Below are 14,585 nucleotides of genomic sequence, written 5' to 3'. Positions count from 1 at the left end.
GAGAGATGGAGGGAGGGAGGGAGGGTGATGGGAGGGGTCAGACCTTCTGATTCAGCAGCCCTGCCACACAGACCCAGCTTTACACAGGCCTCTGGCCCACAGTTTAACAGAGAGGCTGGCTCTGCCCCCGCTGAAGGTGGGCCGGGGGTCCAGTTAAAAACAAGGAAGTGGGTCATAAAACTTGTGCACTTGGTATTATTTCACAGGAGTCAAAAGCCTATTAAAACATTGTCTTAACGACAGAGTGCTCGAAGTACAGTGTGTTTTCCTATCCTTCACAGGAAAGTATAAGAACAGGTGTTTGTAAACGTGTGAAATCATCCATTTATTGTGTTCAAGCTATGACTAAAAGTGAACTGTATGAACCATTGCTTTGTCATCAGCTTTAATCTAACTTTAAAAGTATTTTACTGCTTATATTTTCGTTTGTCTTTTAGTTGTTTCTTTTTGTTTCATTTTGTATTTCAGTTTAATTCTTGCCTTTCTTTTTCTTTTACTGTATGTACAAATATGAGCTTATATTCTCAACAAAGTGCATCTGCTTAATAAATTAAGCCAGTAAGTACTAAAAAAGAAAGAAAACTAGTTTTAAATGCGGAGACGTGAATAGCTGCTCAGCTCCAGAGCATGTACGTGAAACTTAATCATCTTTTTTAAGAATATTTTCCAGGTGCCACTGGTATTATATTCCCACTTGGAACCACCTCCGGACTGCCTCACATTCACACACCAGTTGGAGGAGAGGGCACAACAGATGGGCCGTTGCTCATCACAACGTCCACTTGTTCTAAAGGGGAAAGCGGGGGCCTCCGACAGCACGTCTTAAGTTGTGTAATAAGCTTTTAGTGTCACAAATGAAAATCACACGTTCATTTTTTTTTCTCAGGTTGTTTTTTTCCCTGTAGAAGATTTGTTCCCGCAGCTCCCAGAGGATGAGTGAATTGTATAACATAAACCGGCATCTTATAGAAGAGGGAAATTACTTTTGTTGATATTTAACATTATTGACGAGATTTATCCGTCTCTATAATCTGTCAGCTGTTGCCATGGCAGCTGGTGTGCAGTTTTTAAAACCATAGCCTGTGTTATTTGCCTCCACAGTGGAGTTTTTACACTGACATCTGTCGTGTTTTTACGATTGTTCCATGTGTGAAAAATCTCCCCCAGTTGTCCTGAGTTTTAACAAAGCACCTATTCCGTCCTCTCAGTATACGACTGAGCCATCACTTCATATTACAGGTCAGCGTTACGGTGCTTAATTATGTGCCGGCTGCTCGGGGCTCCTAATAACCTGTCATTGAGGGGAATTTGAATGTCACACCATATTGTTGGACCCTAATGGCAGCAGGCAGATCCACTGATGAGCCGTTTTGGGACAATTACAGTGGATATTCAAATCGCAGGTCTAGGTGTGTGTGGAGCTGCACCGCACACACACACACACACACACACACACTTGTTGTATCTTGACCCCTCAGCCCAAATCTCTTGACACATAAAGAAGATCTCCCCCCCCCACCACCCCCCTCCTTTCCACGCCGCTGCTGGAACAGTTTAACTGTAGCCTGATCGCTTTTATTATCCTCCTAATCCAGATATCAGCGATTTCATCAAGCCGAGGAAGATATGCATATCATGAATTATTTTGACACTGGGACCTTTTAATTTTCGCCGGCAATATTTCATCCCACCAATCAGTGCCTGGAGTGGTTGTCGGACGTGGCGGTGTCAGAGGACGAGGTTCACCTCCCCCTCCCCCCTCCCACGGCGGGTCCAAATCATCCCGGGGACAATAATGAGCTACGGCCACAATTATGAGCTGCCCGTGTGAGCGTGCATCTCATCAGAGGCCCCCATGCTGCTGTGGAGGAGGAGCAGAGACACAATGCAGGACGCACACATCAGGGATTTCATATATGAACAGGCAGGAAGGAGGGTGTCTTTAAAATGTATTCTGTTACAACTACAAGATAGCTGTAAGAAAAAGTAGTCTAACCTGAGTATCAGTTGAAATTGAATGTGATTTACTTTTGGAAAACGTCAATTACAAGTTAATACAAGAAAAAAATATCAATAAGTGTATAAAGAAACCAACATATTTACTACCAAGCATGTGTCTTCTGCTACTGATTAAAAAACTAAAAAGTGCCTTTTATTATGTAAATTCAGGCAGTTTTCAAGCACTTAATTGCAGATTGGATTTTGCTGTAACTTCTACTTTTTAGAGGCAGGAATAACATTAATCAAACAGGTACTGCATTTGTGTTAAAGATGTTGAAGTTACTTGCATTTTAATAGCACATTATGTTATGGTGTGTTCAACTTTAACAATATTTCAAGATGGAAATTATATAATGCATTACTATGTGGATTGACATATTTGTATTTTGTAAAGAAAGTGTCATATAATTAGTTACAATAAGCTATGAAAATGTTGAAATTAACTTAGTTAAATCGTTTAAATCTTACTTATTATTCATAATGATCACATTTTCTAATATGTAATAGACTAACGGGGCCCTTCAAACTTATAATGAATAGTTTTACTTTTGATTAACACTCTTAGGAACAAATTGCTTGCAGGACTTTCACTTGTAATGCATTTGTCCTTCGTACGTTAAAAATATTCTGGAAACTTTCTTCCATCACTGCAGATTGATATAGCTACATGCAAATGATCATCTTACAAAATGTGAAGCACTTTTATTATAGAGTGTACTGCCACAGAAAATCACCTTGACCAGCTACAACATTAAATACTGCTTACATGGACCAGTGATAACTCTGCTGTATTATAACCATATAACAGTCAGGAGACATTCTGCATTGTGAGTACTTATGAGTATAAGTACATTTACTTCGGTTAAGGTACCCTAGAGCAGGGTTTTTTCCCAAGAGCCCCCCCAAATGACTCCTATTGGAAGTTTAAAAATGTGCTTATCCAGACAAGCCTGGATTGGAAACTTTACGGGCAGAAGAAACATTTCTATAGAAAGAATTATACATTTCTGTCTTTTTATGCCTTTAATAGCTAGTAACTTGAATTTTTATTAAAATAATTAATCAATATTTTTTTATATTTTATTGTAATGTAGAGACAAGGCTTTTAGTGACAATCATGTATTGCGTTACAATTATATGTAAAACAATTTTCTTTTTTAAATGTAAAAAAATAATAAAAGTCTAAATATTATATTTGGCCTCAAATCATCTGAGGCCTGGCGCCCCCCCCTGCGATCTTTGGCGCCCCCCCAAGGGGGTGCGCCCCCCAGGTTGGGAACCACTGCCCTAGTGGGCTAACGTCTTGTAACCTTTGTTTAAAGAGGACATTTGTGGTGCCTGCACATCCCATTAAACTTATTTGTGTGTGGTATTCTATTACTATAAAATGGTGTCAACAGTTCTGTCACAATGTTCAGACTCAGTAACCGCATCATTTAACATTTTTGTTCTTACACTCAGAGACTACATGAAGCCATGAGGATGGGTAATACTGCGCAGCACAGGGTGTCATGTCTGCCTGTGATATGTGGACTGTGTGAGTTAATCCTCTGATGTTTTTACTCCCTGCAGAGCGGGTATTACGTGAGCAAATTGGATGCTCAAACAGTCAGTCCGTGACCTTCCCTCATCCCGGATGTTGACCCCCGTATAAAGAGAGACATTACATCTCGTTACACAACAACACGGCTCCTGCGCCTCGCTCCGGATAAAGAAAAATGTCTCAATTAAATCTTCACCGGGGCCCCCCGCCGGAGAGTTATCGCTGCACTCACACATCCTCAAAAGTTATTTGACATAAATTGCCGGAGTCACATCATTTCCTGCCACACTCTGAGCGGGATTTACGGCTGATCCCATTGACGGGGAGCTAAACCTCCAATACAATTCCTCAAGAGCCCGGGGACGAGAGGAGCACCTATCTCTCCCCCCCCCATCAGCCCCCTCTAACGCAGATTAACCATGCAAATACACACAGGTGGGAGGATGATACCGCCAACACATTTATGCACATATATGCAACTGGGCTGATATGGCCATGAGGGGTTGGGGGGGGGGCTGTGCACAAGACAGGCTGATTGTGTTTTATCAGATGGGGGTGAAACATGGGGAAAAGCAAGGTGGTGTATCCAAAGAACTCAAGGAGGGAAAGTTATCTGTGGCTTTGATAAAAAAAACGAGAGGTGAATTGAGTCATTTCACAAAGGCAGCACATGAAGCTTTGAGAAAAATCATTTAAAAGTGAAAATGTCCTTTTGCATTAGTGCTCAGGAATGCAGAGAAAGGTGCATTATCTCCTAAAAACAACCTTATGGCTGCATTAGCGCTCAGATATTACAGGAGGTGAGCGAGGCGTGTCAGTGTGTTAATGGTGGTGAGGATTCTCGCTCAGTCTAAAGATGGAAATGCCGTTTCAGCGGTCACCTAATTACAAACAAGTGTTCAGAGTGTACACTGGACCCAGCACTTCATCACTTGTCAGGCTTACTGTCTCTCTCTAGTGGTGGGAAGGGAGAAGACTGAGCTCAGAGGGGCTCAGGGTGCCTGCAAATCACACCAAGATACTTGTTTGTCAGTGTCAATGGCCAATATGGACAAGAGGTTCCCTAAGTCAGAATCATCTAACAGTCCTTGACAACAGGGCACATCTAATGCTACAAAATAGACCTTGAGGGGAGATTATATTATCAAAAATATGAGAAGGTTAACTCTCTTAAAAAAGATTAAAAGATTTCTATGTAGTTAAAAAAGTTGTATTGAGCGGAAAATAGATGTTGAATACTTTTCTCAGAGGATTTTCATTGTACAAATAAAGATTTAAAATGGCTTTAGGGATATAGATATTGGATAGTCAATATTTCCTAAACTCCTTTTAGACGGTTGCAGATGCCGATATACACACACACACACTTTTTCAGCCAAAATGCAAAGTACATCAAGTGTCCCCTGTAGTGGAATAAAAATGATATTATGCCTACTGGCCCTTGTTTTTCAAAATGTACACATTGACTGAGAAAACTAAGAAAAGTACTTCAACTGAGGTTACATGTAAATCATGCCATACTGTATAACAGCGGTTCCCAACATTGTTCAACTCAGGGCCCTCTTAAGAATCTAAAAAATATCGTGGCCCACATTCAACCATCGACAATATGGAGACTAAATAAAGTTCTGATTGGTCAATTCAGAACATGTGACACGTTGTCAATCCAGTAGTACAGACCGCTGTCAAGGACTGTAATGACCGTTGCTAAGGAGGATCAAGAAAAAGAAAGGAAAAAAAAAAATTCTTAATAATGAAATGTTTCCACACAAATCATAATGTTTTGCAAATTATTTGGCGGCACAGGTTGGGGACCGCTGCTGTATAACATTTTACGCAACACATCGGTAAGTCACAGCAGAGGAAGTAATCATTTCTGCAGACAACGATGACGTGCCGGTATCATTTATTAACATCGCCGTTAAACAGGCTCTGTAGCCAGACTCCATTCAGATATTACAGCGGCAGTGAAGCCTCCCTCCAGCTTGGCGTTTCATTGGAGGATCAGCAGCAGCAGCAGCATCAGCACCATCAGTGGCCAACCCATCAGTGGCTCGGGGCCTCCAGCTGGGGCTGCGCTGCCTGCGCTACCAGCAGCAGGGCTGGGGTGGCGGGTGGGGGGAGGTGGTGGGGCGCCACAGGATCGCCCTGGGGCCCCTCACTTATGCACCAGTAAAGAGAACTGGATTTCCCCTCTCCCTCGGCTACGAACGGTTGCTGCCTTCAGCGATTTGATTCGACGAAGCGAGCTCTGCACAACTGCAAACGCCGTGAAGGTGATCACAAGAGAACACGATGACCGCATCATATTCAGCAAAAATAATGCAAAAGAAAAAGAAAAAGCACCAGACATGTTTGGATTTGAAGTTTATCATCGTTTGCATTAACAGTGTAAGGGATCTACAGTTTAAAGATCTGCATTCAGTATATTACATTTGATGACAGACGAGCGAGTCTGTACAGTTACACTTTGTTTTTGTCGACCTTACAGAGGTTCATCTAACAGCTGTGGGAAATGTACACTTTGAGCGACACATGAGAAGAGTTCTAAGAAACTACGTTCAAGTATTTCTTCGCAGTATGACACCAAATATTAAAAATTAAATCACGATGCAATTTAGAGATTGATTCTGTGCAAAATGGACAAATAAAGAAGACATTGTAATACTGATGATAATCTTAACTAATACCTTTTATCCAAAAACATTATTTTAAAGACTGATCTATTTCTACATTTAACGCAAAAAATATTATTGCTTTTCCAGAGAGTAGTGGTGATTAATTCAGGTCGATCTGTGCCGACCCTCTATCTGTTTGACCTCGACCGACTGTGACGTCTATGCACCATCAGAACAATAAAAGTGGCCTGGTCAGCAGCGGAAATTATAATTATTAATGACACTCACACAAGTCGGAGGAGATCATGATTAAAACCTGGTGTGAGTCATGGGGTCGTAAAGTCTAAAGGAAAGGAATAAACTCACTAAGCATTAGCTGTTCTGTGGCATCCAATCAAATTACAAAAACTGAACAATCCTTCACATGTAGGCTCCGAGACTTTAGGGAATCAGGCACCATTTACAAAATGTACATAACCACACCGTTGTTCCAGTTTTCCACTACTGCACAGCGAGTCCTGTGTGTGTGTGTGTGTGTGTGTGTGTGTGTGTGTGTGTGTGTGTGTGTGTGTGTGTGTGTGTAGCGACATGATGTTTGCTGTAAGGACACTGCTGGCTAAACTGAAGATTAAACAGGTGGGGCGATGATACTGTAACAGTGGGAGTGGGAGTCCAGGGAAGGGTCCAATAAGCAGGCAGCTGACACGTTGGTATTTGACATGCTGAGGGAGGGAAACTACAGAAGACTATAAAGCTGATGTGAAAGCAGAGGTAGCCTAACGTGTGTGCAAAAACACAAAGCGCTGTCAATCAAATCACTGCTGCTGTGATTGGATCAGTCCAGAGGAGTTCAGGTAATGTAGTTAGTGGTGGTTTATCGTTCAGTATGTAATGCATGAGAGCCGGTGACTAGTTCACTATTTCTACTGAGGAGACGTCCCGCGCTAAGCTAAGAGCCGCCCCGCACAGCTGTTACATCTGACTCTCACATGATTTAAACGAACGATGGAAAAAATAATATTAAATATATAGCTAAAGTTAAATGTCAAAAAGGCACACACAACAATCACAGATCTAGGCATCAGGCGAGGTTGGCACGAAAGACGAAAAAGCATGCTAAATAAAACTGTAGGGGAAAAGAAAAAAATGTATAGTCAAAAGGATAGGGAGTAGACACGATGAGGAAAAGCAACCAAAAACCATGCACACACAAAAAAAACAAAACAAGAACTTCCAATTTCTAATGAATCAGCCAGAATGAAATATGTCCAGAATTTGGTTTGGTACGATTTGTAGTCCTCTATGTCTGCTGGAATACACACGCAGCTAGGTCTGCACATAAAAGCCAGTAGTGGTGAGATGTAGCTGGATATATACACAAGTTAAAGTTATTGCAGGTTCCACTCGGCAGTCCAGCACTTGTTGCACGCTCGTGGTGTGCTTAGCGAAGTGAGGGGGGGGGGCTACGCTAGTGTTGGCTTAGTCCGAGGCTGAGAGACGCTAAGGCTGCAGCTGGATGGTACTTTAGAGGAGACACAGGAGCAGAGAGAGAGACAGGAAGTGGTCACCAGTAAAAGGAGCGGGTCAGGAAGTTGGCGGCCGTGTTGAGCCAGCCCATGCCGTCTGTGATGGAGCCGACGCGTGTCATCGCCTTGTCCTGCTCCTCGGACGGGCTCTCCTCCTCGGGCAGGTATTCTGGGATGTCTTCGTTCACCTCCACCGCCTCCTCCGAGTCCTCGCTGAACGCCAAGATCCTCTGCGGAAAGACAAAAGAGAAATATTTGTTTTTAGTGTAATTTGTCCGTCATCATCATCCTCACAGTCAGATTACATGTCTGAGCCTGGTCTGCCCCCTGCTGGCCACTTTATGTATGACTGTTCAAATGCAGCAACTCTTTCTTAATATTTAAAAGAACAATTAACAAATGATTGGAAAACAAACACTTTGGAATCCCACTTGATTTATGAGTTTTAAATACAGCTTCACTAAATTCAAGTGTACACACTGCTGGGAAATGGTACGACTGGGACTGGTGTGTGTTTGGCAAAAAGGGAGTAGCCTGGAGGCGGAGGCAGAGATGTGACTAGCTAATCATGTCAGTGTGAATGAGTCTCAGCCGCAGGCAAGGGCGGCCACACACAGATACACACAGCTTACACTACATCCAGGGAAATTAGTCCACAGCAATTTAAAGTAAACAATACAGTTCTTTCTCTCTTATTATCTGCCCTTACCTCGGCTCCATTCTCCGTCCTCACCACCTGCTGAGCCGTCATCACTTTGGTGGAGTTGATGGCTGTGCCCAACGCCTGTGAGGAAAAGGAAACACTTATTTGTGACTCTTCTCTTTCTGTCTTCAGCTAAAACAATAATAATATAAATAATATTATGGTTTTATTAAATGTTGGTGGTCAATTCTGGTTTAAATAATCATTTATAGGTTGACGAGCAGCGTCAACAAAGGTTGTAAATGTATGAGAACGCTTATTTTCTGCTTTTGTAATGAAGAAGACCAATATCAATGACTTTCCAGTTTCACATACCAATAAATAAATTGATATCTAACTTTCTGCTCTAAGAGCTAGGACTGAAGGGAGCAGGTTCTCCTACCTTTAATAACTCCAAAACATCTGATTTACTTTATCAGCCAAGAGTAAAATAGTAGTAGTATAGTATTAGAAGTACAATGTTCAAGGGAGTTGAATACAATTAAATATAGTTAAGAGTGATAAAAATACACATAATACATATGCTGCATTCGGACATATTGCAAAGTCCATAGCAAACAGCGTGTGTGTGTGTGTGTGTGTGTGTGTGTGTGTGTGTGTGTGTGTGTGTGTGTGCAACTGTGGGAGTGTGTATCCCAACTGGCAACAACGCAGCAATCAATAAATTACAGAGAAAAGTGGCAGCCCTTAGATGTTTGGAAGTGTTTAAAATNACGTGTGTGTGTGTGTGTGTGTGTGTCGTGTCGTGTGTGTTGTGTCGTGTGTGTAGTCGTCGTGTGTGTAGTAGAGAGTAGAGAGTGTGTAGTGTGTGTGTGTGTGTGTGTGTGTGTGTGTGTGTGTTGTCGTCGTGTCGTAGGTAACGTTACGTTACGTTAGTCGTAGTACGATTATTACGTAGTAGTTACGTGTGTGTGTGTGTGTGTGTGTGTGTGTGTGTGTGTGTGTGTGTGTGTGTGTGTGTGTGTGTGTGTGTGTGTGTGTGTGTGTCTGCTGCAGTGATAGTGCGGCCGCCCACCAGAGGCCGTCTGTCTGCTGTAATGTAATCTGGCTAGCTGCTAGCTTCCTGCAGAGCAGCGTTCAGGTTCAATCCCAGCCTCCTGCTGATCAATGGCTGACATTTACAACCTGACCCCTACACCCCCCAACCCGTGCCACATAGATATGGCTAAGCTGCACTGACAACACTCGTAATGACAGCGGCAAACACTACAGCACAAAGAGAGATGTCTTTGCATCAATAATGTTTGGTGTGTATAGTTTCGAGGAGCAGATGAAGTCAGAGCATGGTGGCAAAGCACCTTGCAAAGCGCCACCAGACTCCTTTGACAGAAGCAGTCATTTAACCTCGCAGGACAAGATCAAGTACTTGATCCCTCAGTTGGTCTGGGTGTGTCAAACTGACTTCATAATGGCAGCGGTAAACCAGCAACTGCTGCGTTCTGTCTGCTAAAATTATTGTTTTTGTCCAAGGCGTCTGCTGGCTTTTAAAGAAAATATATGTTAGTTTCAAACGGTTTCAGTTCCATGTCTGAAAGGGGTGACTGACAGCAAGGGCAAACAGTAAGGGGCTGTCACTACATCCTTATCATGGCCAAGAACATTAAAAGTGTTAGATAAAAAGTCAAAATCATATTTAATTTTGTGTTTTGAGCATTTTGTCCCTTTTTGGTAAATTAATTACACTAAAAATACAAGTGTACGAAGGTCAAGAGAGTCTCCAGCCATAAACTATATACAAAAGCATACATTGAGATTGAAATCTCTTGCATAATGGATTTCAATCTCAATAAGAGAGCATGAAAAATGAATAAAAGAAAAGAGGTTAGATTATACACACGATAATAATAACATGATTCAATAATAACCCTGTAGCATACCGGTATACTGTGACACTCCTAATACTACCTATGGATAATAACCCATTACTACCCTACTCTGAAAGAAGGAGTCTCTCCCTATAAGTGCTGAATGCAGCCCGTGGGACACTCACTGAGTCGTCCAGTCCGTCGATGTGCAGCACCACCGTCTTGGCCCTCTTGTTGCTGGAGCCCAGGAAGAACTGGGCTTTCTTCTGGCAGGACGCAGCGGCCGCCTCCGCCTGCTCCGCCTCCTCTTTACCCGCCAGCTGCAGGATCTCATAGATCTCAGAGGCCAGCAGCTTGGTCTCCCCGGGCGACGTACTCCTTCAGGGAGAGAGGGAGAAGATCATAGAAGAAACATTACTGAATTTGTCAACTGTGGTTTACGTTTGTAGGAACATATGTGATCGTATGTTGTTCTTAGTGGGTGGATTTCCATGAAGGAGCCACGTGAGGTCAGTTGGGGCTGCTGATGTTATGAGAGGGATCCTGAGATAAACCTGCAGGCTTCATATGTCAAGTCATCAGTCCTTCTATAGTAACCATACACGACACCATCTGTCTGGAGCTGCTGCCCTCTGGGAGTGTTGGGTACCCCCCCCCCCCCCCCACCCACCCCCAACAACACATCCTGCTCCAAATCCATAGAGGCCACCCTCTTTGATATTTCACTCTATTCTTTACTTCCATGCATTTAATAAGAGGCTGCTTGAGCTTCAGATCTTGAGTGCAAAGTAAATAAAAACACCCGTTTGGTGCGACTATGCTGGACCCCCCCCCCTCCTCTGCCATGTGTTGCCACTCCGTCCGGCTATGATCGACCTCCACCCAAAGTCAGCCTGACTGAAGCTGTTCCTGCAGGGCGGCTTCTGATGCCTGACGAGCTAACGTGACGCGCTCATTCCAGGGTGAGAAAGAGAGCTCTGCCGCAGGAGGAGGACGAGGAGGAGGGGGCGGGGTGTAATCATACAGGCTATAGCCGGCCACTTAAACATTAGGTCTATTCCTATCAGGGTGCTGATGATGACCTGCAGTCGCTTAGTGTTCTCTGGTGAGAGAAGCTATCTGGAGCACAACACCTCCTCAACACAGACCAGCCAAAACACTGAGGCTGCGTTCACACTGCAAGCCTCAATTCTGATGTATTGCTCAGATATGAAGTGGCTAATATCAGGTTCCAGTGTGAGCTTCTTACGGTCCTGAACTGACCCGAAAAAACAAGAAAGCCACAAGCAGGTACTAGGGATCCAAGTTTTTAATAATGGCTTTGTGTGTAGGAATAGCTGCTACAACTTTGGAGTTAGTGTGGATGCCGGGTCAAAGCCAGGAGTGGTGGGATTACGCCTCTCGGAAAGACGCAAAATTGTGACGAATGTCGATCAGAAGACAAGTTAACGATCAGAGCTGGATATGATTTAGTACAACATAAGAAAAGGTGGCCCAAATCAGAAAAGATCACATTTTATGATTTGTGCGGTTCATACTCAATCACATATGCAATAAATAAGAAATTCCAAGTTTTACCCGCAGTATAAATGTAGTAGCTTTAATGGTTGACCAGACTGTGTTTTATATATAAACACATATTATGTAGAAAGCCTACAAATGATACAAAACTAAGAAATATGCTTGCACAAAATGAGCCACCTCTGCACCTAACCCGCTAACTCCACCACAAAACAAGTGCAAATATAAGCTAAACACATGCAAGTGGACTCAACATGAAATGTAGATGTGGCAAGACACATTCAAATCTATAAAGCTGCAGAAACAGCAGTTTAACTGTTTAGCACCCCGCTCTAATTCATCTTTAATCACATTCATCCTGACATGGCGAAGGAAAGGACATCATTCTAACGAGAAAATCTGCAGACTGGCACACGTTGTCTGTGCAAAACAAAGAAAAACTAGGTTATGGTTTTACGTAAAGAAAGTGCACAGTGAGCATGTGTGTGTGTGTGTGTGTGTGTGTGTGTGTGTGTGTGTGTGTGTGTGTGTGTGTGTGTGTGTGTGTGTGTGTGTGTGTGTGTGTGTGTGTGTGTGTGACAGGGACTTGCTTCTGCATGACATTCTGCAGGCTCAGCATCATGCCCAGCTCGCCCTTCATCTTCTCCCTGTTGGCTCGACATTCTGCCAGGTAGCGCACGGCCTGCAAGGACAAGGGCAGCGGTTATCAATCTGCCGCTGAAAGCTGACAGACCCGTTGTGATATCATGAGAGAGAGGACACTTTAAAATGGGTGAGCGTTAGGGATCGACCGATATGGCTTTTTCAAGGCCGATACCGATTATTAGTAATCAAGGAGACCGATAACCGATATTTGGAACCGATAATACATTTGCAGTAAAATCAGAAAATCTTTGTGTCAAAATGTAGAATAAGAGAACTTCTATGAAATGCCTTTTTATGTTTAATTAACTTTTCAACATCTTAAAACTGGTTTCCCTCTCTGTGACCCTGAGTAAAGTAAATGAAGTAAAAAAAAAACTACTAAAACTTGTTCTGAACTTCTGATATTTGAGTCTCACTCATTTAGTAGTCCCAATTCAGCAGCACCAGATTGTGGTGCAGAAAGCAGAGTTGCTGCGAGGCTCCACTAGCAGCCGTCCCAGTCCCAGTCGTCCCAGCGCGTCACGCTTTCTCCGCTGCGAGACGTCAAATATTGCATAACCATGATAAACACGCGGTGTGTTTACACTTCACGGGTTACCGCCAAGGAGCAACTGTTACATAAAGCCTTTAAAATGAGTGCTGGAAATACAAGTCAGGGAGTAAGACTGTTAAACTCCTGAGCTCTGTGAAGTGTCACCATGCACATTCTGTACGTTCATAATACACTGTTCAATTATACATCTGTTTGTAGTCTTGATATCTATATGTTTATATTATTACACTATTTTTTCTACTCTGCATTTTTCATTCTGTATAATATAATTCTATTTTATATATACATATTTTTCTTATTTATGCAACTTAAATTGACCCATTTTGACTATTGCACTATTTTATGTCTTCACGTTTATCGTATGTTGCATTGTTGGAGCGCGAGACTTAAAGTGGACCTATCATGATATATTTGAATAATATATTGAATACCTATATAAAACATGTCTGTGAAGTTTTTTTTTCAAAATACCAAACAGATCATGCATTTTAGTCATGCCTCATTTCGCTCTATTCCAGCCCTGTCTTCACAAGGGCCGATTCTGTGGCAAATGAGCTGCAGCTGACCACGCCCCCCTGCAAAGGAGGAGGGCGGGGCACAAGCGTCATGTTTACCATGTTGTTACCATGTTGTTACCATGTTGTGTACCATGCTGGTTACCATGCGTGGTACCATGCTGTTACATGCTGTTACCATGCTGTTTACCATGTTGTTGACCATGCTGTTACCATATGCTGCTGTACCCATGCTGTTACCATGTTGTTACCATGTTGTTACCATGCTGTTACCATGCTGCGCAGTACCATGCTGTTACCATGCTGTTACCATGCACGCAACCTCTCATTCCCCTGATAGGTTGGAGAGTGCCCATATAGGCGAGCACCCTGTTCTGACTTCAGAACATTTCAAATTTGGATCAGGATCCGTTGCAGCCCCGTTTTTAGAGATTGGGTATGGAGGAAAGAGAGAGGGTTGGTTTTCTGACACTTGGTGAGTTCCCTGATGCACCAGGGACACATATTCGTGTATAAAAAGACAACAAAGTGCATTTAGATGATATGTCCCTTTTAAAGCCAAACTACGCTGCCAGCTGTTGGGCTTATGACAAAATAAAGCCTATTGAATGTACTGCTATAAAGGTGATAGCAGTTGGCAGGGAAGATGTCGCTATATCAAGACATGGCGATCACGTTTAAACCCCAAAAACAACAGCAGGTGTCACCACAGTATAGTGTTTAAACTGTAGCCGTTAAGACACCCATATGTAAGGCATGTGGACTGGAACCACAATGGTGTCAGGAATGGCCCTCAAGACTGTCACTGAAACCGGCTCTGCGACTCTGCTGTGAAGCAGGAAGTGAGGTGGCGTGGGGGGGGGGCAACATGATGAAAGTATAGAACACTGATATCACAGAGCAGCCAGAAGGAGAGTGTTGGAAGGAGTACTTGAATCTATTCCTTTAGTAAAAGAAGAAATACTACAGTCTCAATTTACTATATGTGTAAATTCCTTGATTCAACATGTTACTTAATAAAAGCAGCTAAAGTCGGCTAAATGTACTTAAAGCAATTCAAAGTAAAAGTGCTCATTGTTCAGATAGGCTCTTCACAGTATTGCAATAATATAGAATATTAATTTGTTATGTAGTAGTTTGTAAATGAGGAAGGAC

General features: G+C 42.8%; 1 protein-coding gene across 1 annotated transcript; it reads right to left on the bottom strand.

The window, feature by feature from the left end:
• Positions 1–5,894: 5,894 nt before the first annotated feature.
• armc1 (armadillo repeat containing 1) lies at positions 5,895–12,420 on the bottom strand (the record flags this gene model as incomplete). Its single annotated transcript, XM_010792108.1, has 5 exons — positions 5,895–7,918; positions 8,398–8,472; positions 9,690–9,711; positions 10,326–10,574; positions 12,308–12,420. Coding segments are annotated over 5 exons (651 nt in total), but the record flags the coding sequence as incomplete, so codon positions are not given.
• Between the last annotated feature and the right edge of the window lie 2,165 nt (positions 12,421–14,585).

This window comes from Notothenia coriiceps, unplaced genomic scaffold (assembly GCF_000735185.1).
Source record: "Notothenia coriiceps isolate Sejong01 unplaced genomic scaffold, NC01 NC01_scaffold00036305, whole genome shotgun sequence".
Classification (NCBI taxonomy): domain Eukaryota; kingdom Metazoa; phylum Chordata; class Actinopteri; order Perciformes; family Nototheniidae; genus Notothenia; species Notothenia coriiceps.
The sequence above is the reverse complement of the archived record's forward strand: the minus strand, read 5'-3'. Positions and strand labels throughout refer to the sequence as shown.